General features: G+C 42.0%; 1 protein-coding gene across 1 annotated transcript; it reads left to right on the top strand.

The window, feature by feature from the left end:
* The first annotated feature begins 2,427 nt into the window (after positions 1–2,427).
* LOC137836021 (nodulin-30) lies at positions 2,428–3,999 on the top strand. The gene is made up of 2 exons (XM_068644824.1): positions 2,428–3,170; positions 3,754–3,999. Exons 1-2 carry the CDS (start codon positions 2,516–2,518, stop codon positions 3,768–3,770), a joined length of 672 nt encoding a protein of 223 aa, XP_068500925.1. The 5' UTR covers positions 2,428–2,515; the 3' UTR covers positions 3,771–3,999.
* Positions 4,000–17,296: the final 13,297 nt, after the last annotated feature.

The raw sequence follows: 17,296 nt of genomic DNA, 5'->3' as shown, positions 1-17,296 counted from the left end.
ACATTTGTCCTTCAATTAAAAAATTTCATTTTTTAGTTTTTCAATTTTATCAAATGTTATTTTTAGTTCTTGATATTGAACTACAAGTGATGATGATGTGAAAACTATTATCTACTTAATATTTAATATATATATATATATATTTTTAATTAAGTGTCATAATTTTTTGAAAATTTATAAATACTTAAATGTCTTTTTCTCCTCTAAATTGTGGAAACTATTTGTTTTGGTCTCTATTTTGTTGTGATATTTCCCTATTTTACCCTACTTGTAAAATCTCACTCTAACTCTAAAGTGTGATACACTAACACCAATGAAAACTTCTTTACTTAAATCAAATTCATCATGTTACTCCTCTATGAAAAATTTTAATCGAATCACCAAAAAGAAACAATATGTAACCAATTTGGATAATTAAAAACATATTTAAAATTTAATAAATTTTGAAAAGCTATGTCACTTAATTAAATTCATGGAAGAAATGTTGAGTTGTTCATACACAAAATAACATATTACATCTTAAACGTATATACATTTATATATTTACATTTAATAAATATTGTAAATATCAAACACACGTCATACCAAAGTTGCAACTTATTATAAAATATTTAATATTAGTTGTGTCATTGGATTCTTATATAATTTTATGATTTAGAGTATAAATAAAATATTAAATTCAATCATGAATTCTAAAGATATTTTATAAAAAAAAATATTTTCAAATATAATATTTAAAACTTAAAACATATGAAAAACTAATTTAAAAATGTTGTACAATATATCCACCAATCATGAACTCCAACACCTTAAATTTGAAAGATGTAATTGCAAAAAAAAAACTAATAAAAATGGTTAATTAAGTTTTTAACGAAAGTTTAATTGTCCACAGAAATTGATGAATATATCATGTAATCCAAAAAAAAATACTGGAATAATGTAAAAGTTTGCTGTGTTATCCTATTATATTTTACCAACTTTTTCTTAATTATCTTATATTACTCGTAAACCCAATACGTTTTAAGAGAGTCTAATTTAGTAACTAATGGAAAAAAAAATCTATTTTTAAAAAAGAGACTTAAAAATATAATTATACAATTTGTCATTAACGAAAATTTATTCTTCAACTATAACAAAATTGTTTCCCTACTAAATAAATTTAACTACATGAATTATATAGTTCTTTTGTCAATTAATTGTGTTTATTAAAAATATAGTCTTGTAATAATTAATATAATTACGTATTTTCAATTTATATGTGTTTGTATTTTTATATATTTAATTTACCATAAAAATGTATTTTATATAATTGTCGTTCTAAACAAACAATTTTAGTTATAACCGTGTTGTAATATAATAATGAATTAACTCTTAATTTTAATGAAGGATCGACCTCTTTTTGAACCCAATTTTCCAAATTAAACATTATTTTTTTATGGGAGTTTTTGGTCCATCCAATACCCGAAAGGGCTGTAAAATATTTTTATTTATATATTTTTTTATCACAAATGCTTGATAACTTATTTAACATAATGAAAAATAATAATTACGTAACTATTTTTCTTCTCATCAGGTCTCTTTTCTTAGAAATTATTATTATTATTATTATTATTATATATATAAAAGAAAATTATTAAATAGAAATTAATTTTAGTGATCAAAATAATTAGTTCCTATATTGACTAAATTAGAGACTACCATTTTATAATTTAAAAAACTATTGATATCTAAAGTAGTTTCTATTATTAATAAAAAGAATTATAAAATAATTTTTAAATTGGTATCTAATTACTATTTATTAATGTTTTAGTTACTAATTACGTATATTCTAAATTAATTTTTTTTAATTTTTTAATACTAATTTAGAATCTAAAATATTAATAACTAAAATTTAGTAACTAATTTAAATTTCAATTTAAAAACTATTTTATAATATTTTATTAATATAGAAATCACATTCAATACTAATAATTTTTTAATCTTTAAATTAGTATTTAATTTAATAAATGACTAATTTTTTTATCTTTAAATTACTAATTTTCTTGTATCGTATATATATATATTATATATATATATATATATCGTTATAATAATATTTTTAAAACTAAAAAAATAAATACAAATATTACAATATTTTTATATTAATATACTTTAAACTTTATAAAAACAATTTTCAAGATAAAATTTACTTAAATACTATAAAATATTTTTATTTTATTTAATATAAATTCTAACATAAATTATGAAATGTTTTTATCGTATAGATTTTTATCATAGTATATTAAATACATTAATTTTATTTTATTGTTAGAGAGGTAGATATATTTTTAACTCTTGAAAAACAAATGAGTCAGGTTGTGTAATAAAGATGAAAGGTCGTTATAAATTTGTATAATAAACATGTTCATGGTTTCTACATTCTTCTATATATACTGTAAAATTCATGTACCTCAGCACCAAACAAAATCTAAAACTGTAAATTGGTTTATCACTGGAAATCCAATTGAGGGAGAAAATGAGAGCCATACTAATTACTCTGTTCTTGATCCTAAGTGTGGTAGTTGCAGAAGAGGCAGAAGATGCTGCAATTGTTGAAACCATTGATCCTGCAAAAGAAGCAGGAATTTCTGTAGCAACTAATCCTGCAAAAGATCATGGAATTGGTGGAACTGGTGAAATCAATGATCTTGCTGAAGATGCTGGAGTTGGTATTAGCAAAGCCATTTATCAAACACTTAGTGGGCAACCTGAAGCGTACGAATCTCCAAGATTCAAGAGGTTTGTGACACATTGCAGCTCACATGTTGCTGAAACATGCAGTGATCCAATGCACTATGAGGGTGGAATCCGTAACCCAACTGGGTTGTCTCACTGCATTTTTGATTCCATGAAAGCATGCTTGGCAAATCATAAAGCCTCGCTTTATGACTCCGCTCGTTCCAAAACCCTAAATCTTAAACCCACAAAAGTCGAATATTTACCGGTTATCATTCAGACAGTAAAATTTCAAACTGTGTTGAAAACCTGCTCTCAAGTCAGTGCACAAAGTTGTTTGAGTGATTCTGATGTTGATGCATCAACTTTAGGAGCTTGTCTCTTACCATCTTTTAACCAGTGTGTGTATCCTACTCCACCTCCACCACCTCCACCACCTCCACCACCTCCTCCTGGTAAGACTTCTTTAATAATATATATGATTTAAGAAATATAATTAACACACTTTTATTTCTGTATTTTGTTAACAAAACTCATTTTAGATTAACCTCTACAAAATTCTACCTTTTCACCACTACTTTTTCATTAAAACAAAAAAATATAATATTAAAAAATAATATTTAGTTTAGAGTTTATGGTTTAGAATTAAAGATTAAGGTTTACACATACTAAACTCTAAATTCTAAGATCTTATATCGATTAAAAATAAAAATATTTCATAATATATAAATTTTATGTTTATTTATTATAAAATTACATAAATGCATCATTTCATGTGAAATTTTTGAAAAACATGTAAATAATTTCGAAAACCATTACATGAGCAGATATATTCATAATGGAAATAGAAGTAGTTTCATCAAACAAATTAATATTATAGGATTTTCAAAAACATAACACTAATGTGGCTTCTTATAGTTTTTTCTTACATTATGTGTTCTTATTATATCTGATGTTTCACATTTTTCCATTGCTTCTTCTTTTTTTCTGGAATTAATGTTTATATTTTAGAAGCTTAAAAGGTTGTGGTTTGTGCAGATGAGACACGAAGATAAATCATACTGGGGAAGTACTTATAGTTAGCATTGCCATATTATGCTAATACAACAATAATCGCAATGCTTTCTCCATCATCTTATATATGTAATAAATAATCTCTTTTTTCTAGCTAAGATTAAACTCTTAATCTCGTTCTTAATTTAATTTATGGTGAAGGATCTGTTATACCTTCAATATTCTATGTCACTCTATGATACATGGTAATGAAGTTTGATTTTCTATTCACACTGTAACATCCTAATTTTTACCCATATATTAAAACAAACAATATCTAATTACAAATAACATATACTACTTTCTCATATGTGTATCTCAAAAGAAATATCCCTCTTCATAGGGATTTAATATATACATTAAAAGTTTTAACAACAAAACAAAACATTCAAATAAAACTATCTCATCCTCAGCTGCTCACTAAGGAGTTCTATTACCTGCAATCTCATCTGCTCCCGTGTAAAACACGATCATCACAAATAAAGAAACAAACACAAACAAATAAAGGGTAAGCTATCTATATAAAAAGTTTTGATATAATTCAAATTTTAAATTAATAAGCATAATTCATCAATTCTCATGCGATTTCTCAATTTTAATATGAGATATTGATATTAAAAATATTTGAATTACATTTCTTAATTATTGATTTTTCTTTCAAAAACTTGTTTCCATCATGTAGGAGAGAAATGAAAGACATTTAAAAAAAATGACACGTATACATGCACACGTGTAATCATAGAATAAAATAATATATTTTTGCTTAATTATGTTTGTAGTCTAAATTTTTGAATAATTTTGATTTTGGTCTCCTAAATTTTAAATTTGCTCTTAAGTTTCAAATTGATAAATTGATTATACTATTTCTTTTTGTACCGATCAGGTGGTCGGAAATGATAACGTGGCAGCAAGCGATAACATATGCGTGTTGAGCGAGACATCTGGATGACAGAAGGGAAGCACATCGGAAAGTTTGTGTAGTCGCCAATTGTCAGCTTGGCGTTCTCCAGTATATATAACCGGCGGTCACCAGGCTTGCGTCGTAGTCGCCGGTTGCGAGTTTATAACCGGCGGTCACCAGGTTTGCGTCGTAGTTGCCAGTTGCGAGTTTATAACCGGCGGTCACCAGGCTTGCGTCGTAGTCGCCGGTTGCGAGTTTATAACCAGCGGTCACCAGGTTTGCGTCATAGTCGCCGTATGCGAGTTTATAACCGGCGGTCACCAGCCTTGCGTCGTAGTCGCCGTGTGAGTTTTAGGAGATCAGGTGGTTTGAGACCGCCGAAAGGGACACATCGCCGAAAGATCAGGAAGGCTTGCTTAAGGCTTTCAAGAGGTACTAATACGAAAGGCGAGGTTATCAGACGATCATTCCCTAGCCAGAGGTTGAGGCAAGGGAACAGTTTACCAGAACATGCATGATGCACGAGTGAAGCAGATCATCATAAGCGGCAAGCGAAACCATAGGGAAGGTGTGTATGGTGACCCCCCGCACTCGCCACTTAAGGGGTCGTGCTCCAAGGAAGCTGTAGTTGCTCCTCGACGGGGTAACTTAGTCAAATAGCTTGAAGAGTAGAGTTGACGCTCAAGTAGAAGGTGACTCCAGATGGTGACACGTGTACAGTTGGATGCGAGCCACGTGTCCAGAGGTGTAACCGTCAGGAGAGAGAAAGTGCTCAGGTATATAAGGAACTCTAACGAACTTATGAGGTATGCGCGTTCAGAACACTTCTTTACGCTTTGAGAACACTTGAGTACGCTGATAAGTGTCTAATTTCAGTAATATTTCATATTAAAATATAGGCACTTATGAGGATTTATTGCTAATTTACATATAAAATAATCCCTAATTTATGAATTTATACCTTTTTACATTTTTTATGATTTTTATTTGAATAAGAGTATTTTATTCCCAAATTTGGTGTTAATTGCAGATTTCTAAGGAAGATTGGAGATTTGGATTAAAGATGAATGATTTGAGCTAAAAAGATAAAGATAGAAGGTCCCAGAAGGGAAAAGATGCAAAGAAAGATTGGGCCTTTTTTTTATGTTTTATCATTTAGCCCATTAGCGCGACACAATAAACAACCTAACCCTAGAAAACTAGGATAATAGAGGGCTAGAGGCTCAACCTTAGTGTGCCAGATTGAGAGGAAAACACCATAGAGTGAATTGTAACCCAATTGGGAGAATGGAATGTGATAGAAGTATGCGTGGCTAATTCTACCCTTTGGGATTGGGAGTAATCTGCTCAAACTCTTATGTATTGAGGTGATATTTTATATATTAATATTCAGTTCTTGATTGATTATTGGTATTGTTGTTTTACTTTTAATTCTCCATGACAAATTGAGAATCTTAAATCTGACCGGGAGGTATTTTTAGGGTTTGGACCTAAACAACAATACTTAACATATTTGAGTGTTAGGAATAGACTTGAAATGTTAATTGCTATTAAACGTCTGAGCTTCGTTCTAAGTTGTTCTTATAAGTATGCGAGGGATCGATAGTTAGGGAACATTCTTAAGGATTTTATATGCGAGGAATCGATATAAATGATTTTTATACGGGCATCAATTTCAATTAAAGAACTTAATATTAACATGCTAATCAAAATACATGAGAGTGAGAGAGATGAAACTTAATCCCAATTTTCCAATTGAAGCAACTAATTCTTTGTTTGTTTTCTTATTGGTCAGTGCCAACATAATCACTTCACACTCTTTTTTATTGTTCTGTTGTTATATTTAGCGAATATTGTACTCGATGATTCACTGTTCTTTGTGGGATCGATATCCGTCATTAGGGACAATTATTACTTCTGACAAACGCGGTGCACTTGCCGTAAAAAGTCATCAAGTTTTTGGCGCCGTTCCTTGAGTTTTAGCTTTTCTCTCTTAGATTTTTGGTGGTTCCGTCACTGACTTGAGCGTCGGAGCGCGATCGGCCGCAGTGGCGCCACTCTGTCTTTTTCAGGTTCTTGAGGAGAATCGAGGTGCGAAGGACGGAAGCTAGCATGGTGCAAAGCCGATCCAGAAGGAGAAACCATCGACGTGGCAAGGCTCTTGCGCTCTGGTCAACCGGCAGGATCATCAGGTGCCCACCGTGGGGCCGTGTAAAACGTGTTCCCATCCACAGCGTGAGTTCTTGAAGTTTCTGCAGTTTCTGTGTGGTTGTGTGTTGGTGCAACCATTCTTCACCGTTCCTTCGAGCTTCTGTTCGGTGAATTGAAGTTTTCCACCGTTCGTTTGGGTTTTAATCGGTAGTTTGAAGTTTTCCACCGTTCGTTTGAGCTTTCGATCGGTTTCTTGAAGTTTCTTGCTGCTTGTGCGGTGTTCGATCGATTGAATCGAGGTTTTACCGTTTGTTCGCGTTTCTGATCGGTGAATCGGGAGTTTTGCTGGAGAAGCGGTAGGTTCGTGGTGAGATTGCGAGTTTCTGTGAAGGTTTGACGTCCGAATCTATCGGCGTGTTGTTGTGGTTGCATTTGAGGAAGTTCTTGGGTGTTTGAGAGTTTTGATCGATTGATTGCTGGATCGATCGTTTGTTGGTGAAGGTTTTGTTCGCTGGAGTTTGATTTGCTGATTTTTCATGAGAAAGATGAGAAGCAACCGTTCAAGTCCCGTTGTGCCAATTGCTGCAGAAGGCGCCATGACCATGGCGCAGATGATGGAGATCATGCGTGCGTTGCAGGAAAATATGGAGGCATCGCGCATAGAGCAAGCGAAGATGCATGAGGACCTGGTCGCCTCTCAGGCCAGAAACGAGGAGCTCAGTAAAGTAACTAAGGAGACTAAGGAGTTGCGTCAAGCTCTTTAAGAGCAGAGAGGGCGCACAGTTGCTGAAGAGGTCGCGCCGTCATCGCCACCGCGCGTCTTCCCAATGCCGTTTGCTCAGGCGATCACGGACACGCCTATCCCTGCGAGCGTAGTACCCGTGAAAGCCTCTTTCACCAGCGTGGAGGATCCTGAAGCACATCTCACTACGTTCCACACGCAGATGATGCTGTCAGGAGGCTCAGATGCTGTATATTGCAAGATGTTTGTGAGCACGCTCCAGGGAACGGCGCTGGAATGGTTTGTTAGCCTGCCTACAGGTCACATAACCAATTTCCAGCAGTTTTTGAAGCTCTTCGTTGACCAGTACATTGTGAACAAGGCGCCACCTAGGGTATCTTATGATTTGTTCGACGTAAGGCAGTACCAGGGAGAGTCCCTCAGGGACTACTTGAATCGCTTTGGAGCACAGATGGTCCGCTTGCCTGCTAAAGACGAGGAGATGTTGGTGTACGCCTTCAAAAAGGGCGTGCTGTCGGGACCCTTCTGTGAGGCGTTGATTAGGGCCCACCCCGCCACGTTTGCTGAAGTTAAACGACTTGCGGTGGCCCACATCGCCGACGAGAGTGAGGTCGTCGAGAAAAGAGGGAGCGTGGCTCCTGCTAGGCCACGAGCCCAGACCAGAATCCAGCCGCAGAGGGTGCTGGAGACGGAGGCGGCCAAGAGGGATCAAAGGACTCGCCATCCTTACGATCCAAAGAAAAACAAGGGAAGGGGCCCAGGGCGCCCCAGGGAGTACAACCGCCCACCAAAGCACAAGTTTTTCATGGGGTTGACGGATCTGATCGTCATTCCCAACATAACAGCCAGGCTTAAGGCGCCTGAGAAAGTGAGCGACAAGGTGTTAGGACCAAAACCAAACGCCTGGTGTGAGTTCCACCAGAGTTTTGGTCACACCGTTGATTCGTGTTTGGCCCTGGGATACCAGCTCGACGACCTGGTCAAGAGCGGTTTCCTGAATGATTACCTGCTAGACAGGAGGACAGGGGGTGCGTCGAGCTCCCAGCCGGCGAGTGGGGAGGGTCAGCAGCACGAGGTGCCAACCCATGTCGAGATCAAGTACCTCGTCATGAACGCCCCCTCTGCGTATAACATTTTGTTGGGAAGGCCAACACTCAACAGAATAGGAGTTGTGCCCTCGACCAGGCACATGAAGGTTAAGTTGCCATCTATGGAGGGGGTGGTGATCACCATCAAATCTGACCAGAAGGAAGCGAAAAAGTGCTATGAGAATAGCCTGAAGAATAAGAGGTCAGTGAGTTACATCACGACCACGCCGCCCCCGGTGTGGAGCCCAGGTCGATGGCGATGGAGGTGACCGCCGACGGTGATGTCGTTATGGTAGACGCTGAAACAGGGGGAGAAAACGTTGATCGGGGGGAAGAAGCGAGAAACCGCCTAGAGGAAGCGAGGGAATCGGGGATCGCCAGGGAAGCCAGGCCCGCCCCCGTCGAAGAGTGGCTCGAGAGGGAGATCGGGGGTAAGGTCTTCAAGTTGGGAAGATCTTTGGAAAAGAGCTACAAGACCAGATCGCCAAGGTGATAGAAAGGCATCTGGATGCTTTTGCATGGTCTGCTTAGACATGCCGGGAATTGACCCGACTTCTTGTGTCACCATTTGGCAATGGACACGCAAGTCAGACCAGTGCGACAAAGAAGAAGGAAGTTTAACGAGGAGAGGAGACAGCGATTAGGGATGAAACGCAGAAGCTCCTCGCCGCAGGCCATATCAGGGAGGTCCAGTACCCTGAATGGTTAGCTAATGTCGTACTGGTGAAGAAGAGCAACGGGAAGTGGCGCATGTGCGTCGACTTCACAGACCTGAACAAGGCTTGTCCAAAGGATTCATACCCTTTGCCAAGCATAGATGCCCTGGTCGACAGTGCAGCAGGGTGCAAGTTGCTGAGTTTTCTGGACGCCTTCTCGGGGTATAATCAGATAAAGATGCATCCTATGGATGAAGAAAAAACTGCCTTCATGACTGAGAGGTCTGCTACTGTTACAAGGTGATGCCCTTCGGGCTGAAAATGCGGGGGCCACGTACCAAATTGATGGATAAGGTACTTGCACCGATGCTGAAGGAATGTGCAAGCGTACGTAGATGATATGGTCGTGACCTCGTTAGAGAAGAGCAAGCACGTCTCAGATCTGGAGGAGTTGTTCACCACGATTGCCAAGTTCAGATTAAAGCTAAACCCCGAGAAGTGCATTTTGGCGTGGAGGCAGGGAAGTTCTTAGGTTTCCTCTTAACTGAAAGAGGAATAGAGGCAAATCCTATAAGTGTGCTGCCATCTTGGCAATGAGGAGCCCGGCTGCCATGAAGGAGGTGCAGCAACTTACAGGTCGGATGGCCGCCCTGTCTCATTTCGTATCAGCTAGTGGAGAGAAGGGTCATCCGTACTTCCAATGTTTAAGGCGAAACAACAAGTTTGTCTGGTCGAAGGAGTGTGAAGAGCCTTCGTGAAGCTTAAAAAGTACCTGGCGAGCTCGCCGGTTTTGTGCAAACCCATGGTAGGAACCCCTCTCAGGTTGTATTTTGCTGTGACTGAGAGGGCGGTGAGTGCGGTGCTCGCCCAAGATCAAGACCAGGCTCAGAAGCCTATCTATTTCGTCAGCAAGGTGTTGCAAGGCCCGGAGGTGAGGTATCAGGCCTTGGAGAAAGCTGCACTGGCTGTAGTATTTTCGGCGAGGAGGTTGCGCCACTATTTTCACAGTTTTACGGTGCTGGTGATGACCGACTTGCCCATCCAGAAAGTCCTGAAGAACCTAATGTAGCTGGGAGAATGGTGAAGTGGGCGGTGGAGCTGTCAGAGTTCGACATCAAATATGAGCCCGAGGACCGATCAAGGGGCAGATTTTCGCTGATTTTGTGGTCGAGCTCTCGTCAGAAGCAGCACGAGTTGAAGGGGACGATTTTCGTTGGGTGCTTTCGGTGGACGGATCGACTAACCAACAGGGTAGCGGTGCTGGAGTCATTCTGGAAGGCCCAACGGCGTGCTGATAGAACATCCTGAGTTTGCTTTAAAGCCAGCAACAATCAAGCAGAGTATGAGGTGCTGATCGCCGGAATTTGTTGGCTAAGGAGATGGGGGCTAGGGTGTTGATGGCCAAGAGTGACTCATTGTTAGTCACGGGACAAGTAACAGGCGAGTTCCAGGCCAAGATCCACAAATGGCGGCTTACTTAGAGTATGTGGGAGTTGAAGAGTTCCTTTGTCTCATTTGAAGTAGTGCATGTGCCCAGAGAACAAAATGCCCGAGCAGACTTGCTAGCCAAGCTCGCCAGTTCGGGCAAGGGGGGTAGGCAGAGGACGGTGATCCAAGAAACTCTGAAGACGCCTAGAGCATTTGTGGCAGACCACCTGGTTCTTCAGATAAGCAAGTCGACGGAGAAAGCGCGAGGAGTCACAGGTCCTTGACCCAGGAGACCTTGAGATCGCCGAGAATAAGAGCATGTCGGGGGGACAGGGTGAACATGACGCAGGTCTGCGCTACGCATGAGCAGACACATGGATAACACAGTACAGCGCTGCCTGGCAGATGGCCTTCTCCCGCTGGATCCGACGGAGGCTAAAGGATAAAGAAGAACTCTAGCAAGTTCACCATGATCGATGGCGAGTTGTACAGGTTTGGGTTTACACACCCACTCCTAGAATGTGTGCACGGAGAAAAATGCACTAGAATTATGGCGAGCTCCACGAAGGTATATGTGGGAGTCACGTCGGGAGTCGAGCTCTGGCTGCAAGAACTCTCCGTGCAGGTTATTACTGGCCAACGATGAGGGAAGACTGCAAGAAGTATGCTCAGTGTTGCAAGCAATCAGCAGCACGCCGATTGGCACAAGGCGCCCCAGAAGAGCTGAAGTCAATTTACATCCCTTGGCCATTTCATACTTGGGAATTGACATTCTGGGACCTTTCCCATTGGCGGTCAGGCAGATGAATACTTGGTGGTGCAATTGAATATTTCACCAAGTGGATCGAAGTAGAGCCAGTAGCCCAGATCACCGCACACAAGATCGAGAGCTTTGTATGGAAGAACATTGTGTGCCGGTTTGGTGTGCCTAAGCGCCTGGTGTCGGATAATGGGACTCAGTTTGCAAGTCACCTACTGAAGAAGCTGTGCGAGGAGGTGGGAATACAGCAGGTGTTTGCATCCGTCGAGCACCCACAACAAATGGCCAAGTAGAGTCTGCCAATCGGGTGTTGCTGAGAGGTTTGAAAAGAAGGCTAGAGAAAGCTAAGGGTCGTGGGCTGAAGAGGTACCCCGCATAGTTTGGGCGTACCATACCACTGAGCAGTCAGGAACCCACGAGACCCGTTTAGCTTGGTTTATGGATGTGATGCAATGATTCAGTGAAACCAGGAGAGCTCGCCGAGATTCCAAACTTTGTAGTAGAAGACTCAAATGAAGAAAGAAGGTTGAATCTGGATTTACTGGATGAGGTCAGGGAGGAGGCAAGAGTAAAAGCTGAGGCAGTAAAAAGGAGGATTGACGAAGATACAACTCCAGGGTAATGTCAAGGCAGTTTAGAGAGGGCGACCTGGTGATGAGGAAGGCCCATCAGTACGAGAGAGAACAAGTTATCGCCTAAGTGGACAGGACCGTTAGAATAACCGAGGCGCTCGGGAACGGCGCCTACCGCTTAGAGACGTTAGAAGGGGGGTGATTCCTCGTACTTGGAACGCCACACATCTCAAATTATATTACAGTTAAAGCTTTGTAAGTAAAAACGAACATGAAGTGATTTACATGCTTTCTGTTAAAACAGTTTGAAAGGGGGCACTCTTTTTTCCCTAAGGAGGGTTTTTAAGACCACCCAATAAAGAAGAGTTTTCAAGCTTAAGTTTCTGAGTTTGCATGCATGTTTGTGTTGAAAGCTTGTAGAAAAAAGACCTTGTCACTCGTACGTGATTTAAGGCGAGTTCAAAGTTGTATTGCATGCTCTCAATTAAAAGTTTTTAAGTCCCATCGTCTTTCGGCGAGCGGCATCAGAAAGTTTTAAAGTCCCCACGCAATTGGCGGCATCAGTCAAAAGTTTTAAGTCCCCATCGTCTTTCGGCGATTGGCGGCATCAGTTAAAAGTTTTTAAGTCCCCATCGTCTTCGGCGATTGGCGGCATCAGTAAAAGTTTTTAAGTCCCCATCGTCTTTCGGCATTGGCGGCATCAGTTAAAAGTTTTTAAAGTCCTCATCGTTTTTCGATGATCGTTTTCGGCGATCGGTGGCATCAGATAAAAGTTTCAAAGTCCCCATCGTTTTTCGACGATCGGTGGCACTAGTTAAAATTTTGAAAGACCTCATCGTCTTTCGGCGATCGGAGGCACCAGCAATGATTAAAGACCTCAACGCCCTCGTGCGTCTTAAGGCGAGAAAGAGATAAAGTCCTCATCGACTTTGTGCGAGTGCAGGCGAGAACAGATTAAAAGACCTCTCTGCACCAGCAGATAGAGGTAAGATTAAAAGACCTCTCTGCACCAGCAGATAGACGCAAAATTAAAAGTCCTCAGTGCATCCAGGGGGGAGGAGATGTACACCCTGGGCAAGTTGAGGCACCAGAAAAAGTCATTCTCGCCGTTGAGCGAGTTCAGGCAAGATAAAGTCCTTCTCGCCGTTGAGCGAGTTCAGGCAAGATAAAGTCCTTCTCACCTTAGAGTGAGTTCAGGCCAGAGAAAGTCCTTCTCACCGCAGAGTGAGTTCAAGCAAGATGAGCTGAAAATTCAGGGTGTTCGTGACCTTAAATGGTGGGAAGGGAAGGAAAATGCCTTTCCCCCCTTTAAGTGAAACATCAATATTGACCCAGTAAGACCAGATCATTGTTCTGAAACTCAGGGAGGTAGAGAAGGTCCGAAAGGCGCCTCTACCCCCAGATTAGGGAACAATGATCAAGTTATGAAGATGAGAAAGGACACATGCCAGAATACTACGACGATCAGAAGAACCACAGGCGATGACAGGAGTAAGGGCCTACTTCGATTGGGCATATCAGGTGAATTGTATCTTAAATATCTTTGAGTTGAAACTTGCTGTTTAGTAAGTAGTTTCACGCTGAAGTTTGTTACCTTAAGTTCACAAGTTTTATTAAAATGTCATCGTTTGAGAGTTAACAGTTTGATAAATTGTTATAAGATTAACAGTTTGTTCAAGTTCAAAGCAGTGAGTAAACGGTAAGCTCGAGTATCATTGAGTTGATTTATTTGAGCGAGTTCTACCGGTTACGATGGTTAATCACACAACGAGTAAGAGTAAGAAGAATTCAAAGAGAAGTAGCAGAAAACAACATCTTAGCAGAAGTTATATAAAGCAGTATCAGTTCAAGTTTGAACGCGAATGTGATCAAGTACGTAAGCAGCTATTACATATAAAGTTTTTACAAACAAAGATAAGCGCCAAGTTTCAAAAACACGGTGATGGAGGGAGGCGGTTAGTCTTCAGATGGCACGATCTTCCCATCCACCACCTCGTTGCAGATTGATACCATGGAGAGGTCGAGCTCAGCGTATTGGCATGAGACTTGCTCCAAAGCGGCGTCGAACTCGGCGACAAGGACTTGGGCGGAACTTTGCTCGAGCTCTTGTGCTTGTTTCTTCAGCTCCTCGATTTCTTCACGAGCCCGAGCAAGTTCTTAAGCGGCCTTCTTTCCTTCATCCTGAGCCTGAGCCAACTCTGCAGCAATTTTCGTAGCCCCTTCTCGAGCCTCGACGAGCTCAGCAAGAGCGTCGTCCCTTGCCTTTTCGACCTGTCCAAGAAGAATCTCCCGGTCTGCTGATCTTTTTTCAAGGTTTTCCACCTTGATCGCATCTGCTTTCATGGCAGCCTCCAAGTTGGTCACCTTGAGCCTGTAAGGGACCAGTTTGCTCTCCAACTCGATTTTCTCTTGGGCTTGGAGCTGCAGTCTTTTGCGCAGATCGGAGGCCTCCGCGCGCTCCTGAGCTCAGCATCCATGGCGTCCTCCAGCCTTGAATGGTCCAGCTCCATCATCATCAAGTTGCAAGACAGTTTCTCAGCCTCAGCTCTTGTCATCAGGTTTGACTCTTTGAGCACTGAGTTCTCGTCTTGGAGTTTCTTGTTAGAGTCCTGCACAGCCTTCGATACGATCAAGGGGAGATCCTCCGCCATCATCTTTAGTTTAGCTGTGAAGGGCCCCAAGATCTCTCCGATGGAGGTTGGGAGGTTTGAGTTTGTTGCTGCTGGAGGTGCTGGAGGAGCTTGTTGCTGACTTTCACCACCACCCTCTTGTGTTGCAAGGGCAAGGGGGGCTTCTTGGCGTGGTAGTGAAGTCGGAGACTCTGTAATGAGAATTGGCGAATTATGAGCGCGCTCATCCTCGCCTAATGCAGCCCCAGCAATAGAAGCAGTAGAAGGAGGACCCTCTCCAACAGACATGAAGGGTGTGGAGGTGCTTGGAGGGTTCTCCATGAAGTTAGGGTCGCTGCTTTCGACCACCGGGGGTGCAACGGCCAAGGGTGTTGCTTGGACTGGTTGTGTTGGAGTCGGAGGTGAGGGCGGTGTTGTTGTTGGGATTGCGGGAGGTGAAGAGGGAGCTACCCTTTTCCTTTTGGTGACAAGGTCATCTTCGGTTGTCCTCATCATCCTCTTCATCCTCCTGTACCACCTGAGTAGTTTTCCTTTTGGATCTCCTGAGGACCAGTTTCTTCCTTTGGGGGCGGGTGGTACCCCGGAGGAGGTTGCACCTCGGGGGAGAGTTTTTTCTTGAGCAGCGGCGATCGCCACCACGGATTGGGCGCAGCTTGGGAGCCCGCCGCCAGTTTGTGAGATCGGGCGATCGTCCTCAGTTCTGCTAATTTCCCTTTTCCCAACATGTTATCTGCATGAGGTAAAGCACGGTTGAGCAATCAAAACAGAAACAGAAATATAAGCGCATTAATGCAGAGACAACACAAGCGATACATGGTTAAAAGATCAGAATCAACACAGAGTAATAGAATGCCAAAGCAGAGCGGGGAAGGCGCTAAGTTAGGTATTAACTTGAAGTGAAGGACTTGGTGTGGAGGTAGGAGCTAACCTATATGTATTTCGAGCTGGGTTTCGAAGAACTCGTAGGGAATGATTGAGGCAGTAGGGAAGATGATGTTGGCGGCAGCGACACTCTTCCAGAAGAGGCAAAGGTCTCTGTCCAACTTCCCCATGTTGTCAGGGCTCCTTGGTCTTCTGATGCTGTCTTTCACCTTCTTGAACACGGTGGTGTAGATGAAGCAGAACAACTCGTCGTTGCTCCCCTTATCGTCCGCACAGACCGGTTCATCCGGGAGGCAGGACAGCACAGCCACTTTGCTATCGTGCTCTTTATGGAAGGAAAGGTCGGACTGGTCTCCCTTCCTTAGCCGGTGCACGCCCAACTCTGTGTTTATTGAAGAAGTCTCCTTTAATAGGGTTGGGGTGGTCCAAGGGTAGAGTTCCTTGTAGTCTCTTGGAGGTAGGAGGCTCCTCCGGCGACTGGTGGAGTTGCTTGAGGAGGATTGGCTTGAGAAGGAGCAGGCCTCTCAGCCTGTGCAGAAGGGGCACCGGAGGCTCGAGGTGGGTTGCGCACTGGTGGAGGATTTACCCCAGGGGCAACCCTACGCGTTTGGGGTAGAGGGTTTCACGATGAAAGAGGGGGTTCGCAGTGGACTTCGTGCGAGCCATCGCAGGAACTGCAAAGAAAAAAAAAGGAGAGGATGAACAAAGATTGCAGAGAACGACTCGATTGAAGACGAAGAAAGAAGAACGAACGAACATGAGTTCGCTGGGATGAACGTGATGGAAGACAAAACCCTAAGTTACGAGGGAGGAGGAAAGGAAAAAAACAGCCCACAACGTATGCTCCAGACAGATAATGGATGATGCGAATCGGTTAAAATGCAACAAGTATCAACAGAAGGCGTAAAAGAGTTACCTTTTTATGATCGGATGAGCGTTGAAGAAAGTTGGAGATTGAGAGAGTTAAGAAGTTTCGTGGGTTGCAGAGAAAACTTAGAACGCTTGAGAATGCAGAAAGGTGATGGAACAGTGAGAAGCGTGATAGGGTTTAAGGGTTTTCGAACGTTTTCGGAAGCGCAAACGCCAGCTGAAGATGACTGTTGATGAAAGCCATGTGTCGAGCGATGGGAAAGGAGGTTGGTGGAGCGTCAGAGAAGCAGAGGGTACGGATGTACGGAAATCTGCATCAGTGCCACGTAGATCGACGATGACGTGACCTCTTAGTCTTTTCGCTGGTCAAGTCTCAGCTTAAGACTGGGGGGCTTGTGTACCGATCAGGTGGTCGGAAATGATAACGTGGCAGCAAGCGATAACATAGGCGTGTTGAGCGGGACATCTGGATGACAGAAGGGAAGCACATCGGGAAGTTTGTGTAGTCGCCAATTGTCAGTTTGGCGTTCTCCAGTATATATAACCGGCAATCACCAGGCTCGCGTCGTAGTCGCCGGTTGCGAGTTTATAACCGGCGGTCACCAGGCTTGCGTCATAGTCGCCGTATGCGAGTTTATAACCGGCGGTCACCAGCCTTGCGTCGTAGTCGCCGTGTGAGTTTTAGGAGATCAGGTGGTTTGAGACCGCCGAAAGGGGCACATCGCTGAAAGATCAGGAAGGCTTGCTTAAGGCTTTCAAGAGGTACTAATACGAAAGGCGAGGTTATCAGACGATCATTCCCTAGCCAGAGGTTGAGGCAAGGGAACAGTTTACCAGAACATGCATGA

This window comes from Phaseolus vulgaris, chromosome 5 (assembly GCF_000499845.2).
Source record: "Phaseolus vulgaris cultivar G19833 chromosome 5, P. vulgaris v2.0, whole genome shotgun sequence".
Taxonomy (NCBI): Eukaryota; Viridiplantae; Streptophyta; class Magnoliopsida; order Fabales; family Fabaceae; genus Phaseolus; species Phaseolus vulgaris.
This window is presented reverse-complemented; position numbering and strand designations above follow the sequence as displayed.